This window comes from Parambassis ranga, chromosome 19 (genome assembly GCF_900634625.1).
Source record: "Parambassis ranga chromosome 19, fParRan2.1, whole genome shotgun sequence".
NCBI classification, from domain to species: domain Eukaryota; kingdom Metazoa; phylum Chordata; class Actinopteri; family Ambassidae; genus Parambassis; species Parambassis ranga.
The window spans coordinates 24,373,873-24,379,586 of record NC_041039.1 but is presented as its reverse complement, the minus strand read 5'-3'; the positions used below and the strand labels follow the sequence as shown (position 1 = coordinate 24,379,586).

At 52.6% G+C, this 5,714-nt stretch overlaps 2 protein-coding genes across 2 annotated transcripts in view; one reads left to right on the top strand and one right to left on the bottom strand.

Moving 5' to 3' along the window:
• The first annotated feature begins 412 nt into the window (after positions 1-412).
• chrm4b (cholinergic receptor, muscarinic 4b) lies at positions 413-1,805 on the top strand. The gene is made up of 2 exons (XM_028430543.1): positions 413-1,309; positions 1,389-1,805. The coding sequence occupies exons 1-2, from the start codon at positions 413-415 to the stop codon at positions 1,803-1,805; spliced, it is 1,314 nt and encodes a 437-aa protein (XP_028286344.1).
• A 1,434-nt stretch (positions 1,806-3,239) lies between these two features.
• mdkb (midkine b) overlaps positions 3,240-5,714 on the bottom strand; it is a 5,569-nt gene continuing 3,094 nt past the window's right edge. The window contains exons 2-5 of the mRNA XM_028430835.1: positions 5,517-5,605; positions 5,016-5,192; positions 3,895-4,053; positions 3,240-3,622 (exon numbers count right to left, since the gene is read on the bottom strand). Coding sequence (XP_028286636.1) covers positions 3,603-3,622; positions 3,895-4,053; positions 5,016-5,192; positions 5,517-5,604 — 444 coding nt within the window. The 5' untranslated portion in view covers position 5,605 and the 3' untranslated portion in view covers positions 3,240-3,602. The remainder of the gene's footprint in view (positions 3,623-3,894; positions 4,054-5,015; positions 5,193-5,516; positions 5,606-5,714) is intronic.

The window sequence follows — 5,714 nt, the reverse complement described above, 5'->3', positions numbered from 1 at the left end:
CGTCATTTTGTGTGTGTGTGTGTCATTTTGTGTGTGCGTGTGTCATTGTGTGTGCGTGTGTCTTTGTGTGTGCGTGTGTCATTTTGTGTGTGTGTGTGTGTCATTTTGTGTGTGCGTGTGTCATTGTGTGTGTCATTTTGTGTGTGCGTGTGTCTTTGTGTGTGCGTGTGTCATTGTGTGTGTCATTTTGTGTGTGCGTGTGTCTTTGTGTGTGTCATTGTGTGTGGGTGTGTCTTTGTGTGTGCGTGTGTGTCATTGTGTGTGCGTGTGTCATTGTGTGTGCGTGTGTCATTGTGTGTGTGTGTGTGCGCGTCATTTTGTGTGTGTGTCATTGTGTGTGTGTGCGTCATTTTGTGTGTGTGTGTGTGTGTGTGTGTCATTTTGTGTGTGCGTCTGTGTGTGTTTAGGAAACATGGGACCTGCACATGGCCTTGACCTGAACGCCTCCACTTGGCTCCGCCCCTTGGCGAACGTTTCCTGTCAACATCCAACCACAACGGATTATCCATACAGTGGTGCTCAGCTGATCCTTATCACCATGGTGACTGGCTCCTTTAGCCTAGTGACGGTGCTTGGCAACACGCTGGTGATCCTGTCCATCAAAGTGAACCGCCACCTGCGGACCGTCAACAACTATTTCCTGCTGAGCCTGGCGGTGGCAGACCTGATCATCGGCCTGCTGTCCATGAACCTGTACACGCTGTACCAGCTGCGGGGCCGCTGGCTGCTGGGGGCCACGCTCTGCGACGTTTGGCTCATCCTGGACTACGTGGTCAGCAACGCCTCCGTCTTGAACCTGCTGGTCATCAGCTTAGACCGCTACTTCTGCATGACGAGGCCGCTTAGCTACCCGGCGCGGCGGTCAGGCAGGATGGCTGGACTGATGATCGGCGCTGCCTGGCTGCTGTCCTTTGTCCTCTGGGCCCCTGCCATCTTGTGCTGGCAGACCTTCGAGGGACGGCGCGTCGTCCCCGATGGAGAGTGCTACACCCAGCTGCTGGCGAGCCCAGCCGTCACTCTGGGGACGACGCTGCCATCGTTTTACCTGCCGGCTCTCATCATGATTGGCCTGTACGGCCGGCTGTCAGCCGTCAGCCGCAGCCGCCTGAGCACGCTCCGATCAGCACAGGGTATGCTCAGGACATCCAGCCCCTCCATTAAAGACTTCCTGTTAAAGCGGCGGAGCTGGGTGGCCAGTGACCTGGCCTCAGACATCTCTCTGAACCAATCAGAGCCCAGCACACCAAAGGCTGGGAGGAACCGGAAGGCGTCCAGGAGTCCAGCGGACACCTCAGAGTCTGTGGACCTGGTAGGTTAATCAGTTTTTGTCTCTTTCTGACACAGGGGGCTCTGCTGCACATTTTAAAGCTCCTGCTCTGTCCCTGCAGCCTCGTCCTTCTTGGACAACCACGCACCATGCTGGCGACGAAGACTACAACAAGATCGAGAATGACTCCTCGTCCAACAACGACCTCCACCGGACAGCCATGACGGCGTTCTCCACCTGTCCTAGCTTTAGGTCTCAGGAGAGGAGGAGGAGGCGTGTGATGGCAAGAGAGAGGCGGGTCACCAAAACCATCCTGGCCATCCTGCTGGCCTTCATCCTGACCTGGACACCCTATAACGTCATGGCTGTGGTCGCCGCCTTCTGTCACATCTGCATCCCAGACATCCTGTGGACCACCGGCTACTGGCTGTGTTACGTCAACAGCGCCGTCAACCCGGGCTGCTACGCGCTGTGCAACGCCACCTTCAGGAAAACCTTCTGCAGCTTGCTGCACTGCCGCGTCCGCAAGGTGCAGTGACGCCTGTTGGCAGGTGCCCGTCCTGCTCGTCAGGTCAGTGCAGGCGCCCAGGCAGAAACTCTGCAGGCCGCGAGTGGACGAGATTGTTGTTGATGAATGATCGGCGTTACAGCATTAGCTGATAATTAGCCAACAACAACCTCGCTAATGTAACGTTCAGATGTGTTTTGATTGTGATCACATTAGCGAGCAAGTTATTCTTAGCTAGCTAACTGTAACTGCTAAACTGTATAGATGTGATGTTTGTCTCTGTCGGCATGCTAACGCGCACAGTGTAATGGAAAGCACACACACACACACGCACACAGAGCAGCCTGACTGGACTGCAGTTCACTGAGTGGTCACAGGGGGCGCTGTTAACAAAAGACAAAAGAGCTGGTGGTGGACTTCAGGAAGCACCGGACACTCCCAAACTCGGTCAGCATCAGTGGGACCAACGTGGACATTGTGGACAGCTACAAATACCTGGGTGCCCACATTGAGCACAAGCTGGACTGGTCCACAAACGCAGAGGCAACATACAAGAAGGGACAGAGTCGCCTGTATCTCCTGAGGAGACTCAGGTCCTTCAACGTCTGCCAGACCATGCTGCAGATGTTTTACCACTCGGTGGTCTCCAGCGTCATCGTTTACGCTGTAGTGTGCTGGGGCAGCAGGATGAAGACGGCCGAGTCTGGAGTCTGTGGTGGAGGTGATGGAGAGGACAACATCAGGTCTCAACCCCTGCATGACACACTGCTGTCCTACAGGAGCACATTCAGCGGTGAGACCACCGAGGAGCAGAACGCCACAGGAGGTCCTTCCTGCCAGAGGCCGTCAGACTGTATAGCTCCTCCCCTTTCTGTAAGGAGGAAGATGATGGTCGTACTCTCCACTGCTCTATACTGTAGCACCTTTATCACAGCTTTACAGCACACGCTGTGTGCAGTCAGGCCGCTTACATCATGTGTACTTGAGGTATATTTGTTATTTGTTTTTTTGTTTGTTTTTTTTGGTATGCTTGAGTGCCTGGCTGCTGCAACACTGAAATTTCCCAGCTTGGGATGAATAAAGTATTTTCTATTCTATTCTACCTGTGATTTTTGACGTATATGTGAGTGCTTGTATCTAATGTGTGACCTCTGGCAGGTATACACCTGTCTGTCTGTCTGTACCTGTCTGTCTGTTTGTACCTGTCTGTCTGTCTGTACCTGTCTGTCTGTTTGTACCTGTCTGTCTGTTTGTACCTGTCTGTCTGATTGTACCTGTCTGTCTGTTTGTACCTGTCTGTCTGTTTGTACCTGTCTGTCTGATTGTACCTGTCTGTCTGTTTGTACCTGTCTGTCTGATTGTACCTGTCTGTCTGATTGTACCCGTCTGTCTGTTTGTGGGATTGTTACTGTCAGCCTTTGACAGAAGCTGATTGTTGTGTTGCGCCAATGAACAAAACAAACGTCACAAAAACAACGTACAGCCTTTAATGTGTTCATTCACACACAGTCAATAATCTATACTTCAAAAATAGATCTTCTCATTCTAAACTCTGGATCATCCAGATTATCATCCAGATTAGCTTCCAGAAGGTTATCTCACTACAGAGTTTAGGGACTATCAGGCTGTTAGACTAGCAGCTAGCAGGTTACTCTGAGGACTGGTGGGGGGGGGGGGGGGTTCACACTGTCATCCAAACAAACACGACAACATCAAATCAGGAAGAGGCGGAGTCACATGACGCTGTGTTTGAGTCTCTGTTGGTGTTTGATTGAGGAAGACGATTGTTGAGCTGGACGAGGGAATCCGGGCGTCCACCTCCATCCCTCAGTTTGACTTCTTGTCCCCTGAAGAACAGAAAGAGCCACACAGTGTTCAGTCAGTGTCGCTGCAACACAAAGTCCATCAACACAACATAGCTGCACCCACAGAGGACGCAGACACGTCACTGAAGTACACAGCTCAGCCAATCCCTCTCTGAAGCTTTGTCATGTGACTGCTGCTTCCCTCCTGGTTGTTGCTGAGCGCAGTTTATTTAGTGTAAACCTTATTTTTGACAACAACAACAATATAAAGACAATATCTTTACTATCTTTGTGTGCGTGTGTGTGCACCTCACCCCTGGTCTTCTTGACTTTGGGGGAGCAGGGTTTGGACACCTTGACGGTGGACTGACAGTCGGCGTTGAACAGAGCCCTCTTCAATGTTCCTGACCGGCTCTTGGTGTTGGTGGCGGCCTCGCAGGATCCCCACGGCCCGAATTTATACTTACAGTCACCTGCAGGACAGGAGTGTTTACACAGAGGACTGTCTGCCTGTCTGTCTGCCTGTCTGTCTGTCTGTCTGTCTGTCTGTCTGCCTGCCTGCCTGTCTGTCTGTCTGTCTGTCTGTCTGTCTGTCTGCCTGCCTGTCTGTCTGTCTGTCTGTCTGTCTGTCTGCCTGCCTGTCTGTCTGTCTGCCTGCCTGTCTGCCTGTCTGTCTGTCTGTCTGTCTGCCTGCCTGTCTGTCTGTCTGTCAGCCTGTCTGTCTGTCTGTCCGTCTGCCTGTCTGTCTGTCTGTCTGCCTGCCTGCCTGCCTGTCTGCCTGCCTGTCTGCCTGCCTGTCTGTCTGTCTGTCAGCCTGTCTGTCTGTCTGCCTGTCTGCCTGCCTGTCTGCCTGCCTGCCTGCCTGTCTGTCTGTCTGTCAGCCTGTCTGCCTGCCTGTCTGTCTGTCTGTCAGCCTGTCTGTCTGTCTGCCTGTCTGCCTGCCTGTCTGCCTGTCTGTCAGCCTGTCTGTCTGTCTGCCTGCCTGCCTGCCTGTCTGTCTGTCTGTCAGCCTGTCTGTCTGTCTGCCTGCCTGCCTGCCTGCCTGCCTGTCTGTCTGTCTGTCAGCCTGTCTGTCTGTCTGCCTGTCTGCCTGCCTGTCTGCCTGTCTGCCTGTCTGCCTGCCTGCCTGCCTGCCTGTCTGTCTGTCTGTCAGCCTGTCTGTCAGTCTGTCTGTCTCTCAGTCTGTCAGCCTGTCTGCCTGTCTGTCTGTCTGTCAGCCTCTTACAGACAGACAGACAGAGACAGCTGGACTCCTCCACTCTACCAACCTGTTTGTCCTTGATGCAGTACCAGTGTTTCACCACCAGATGTCACAATAATCTGTCTAATAATCAAAAAGTTCCTTAGTGTGTTTGTCTGTGTGTCTGTCCCTGTCCCTGTGTGTGTGTCTGTCTGTCTCTGTCTATGTCTCTGTCTGTGTCTCTGTGTGTCTTACTGATGTCCTTCTTCCAGTTGCAGGGGATCTTGCAGGAGATCTTGTCGGTGTGGTCCTTGCAGGTGGCGTCTCTCAGACCCTCGCCACAGTCTCCATGCTCTGGGACACATTTCCCGTACTGCGTCTCTGCGGGGGTGCACTCTGACGCCGGCCGGGACTTGTCGTGTTTGCCGCCTCCTGAGAGACATTTGAAAGTGTTCATATTTAATCCGTAGGACTGTTTGTGTTGTGTGGAGGCACAGTTCTGTTGTTTTCAAACAAACGTGTTGTCGTGTCTTTAACGACTGACTCTACAGGATAATCTGGATTTTAATCTGTGCTCCTTCTCTAAATGCATTCCTGCTGTCATGCAAAGCATTCTGGGAAATAGAAGCAGGCAAACCGGATCAGCAGCATCGTGCGAGCGGCTCGCTCCTCATCTGCTTCATTCCTCTCATAAGGCCACAGCTAGCAGTTAGCTTAGCATAAAGCATGATCTGTGTGCAGCTAAACACGACTGACCTCTGTGACCTTTGGATCGCTTGTTGGCCTCGGCGGCGAGCGTCAGGGCGAGGAGCAGCAGCAGCGCCACACAGAACAAACGTCGCATTCTACAGACACACAAAAAGAGTTGTCATCAACAACACACACACAACGAGGATACAGTGTACACTGAGCATCATGACACCAGGGGACAAAGAGACACACAACAACCAGAGA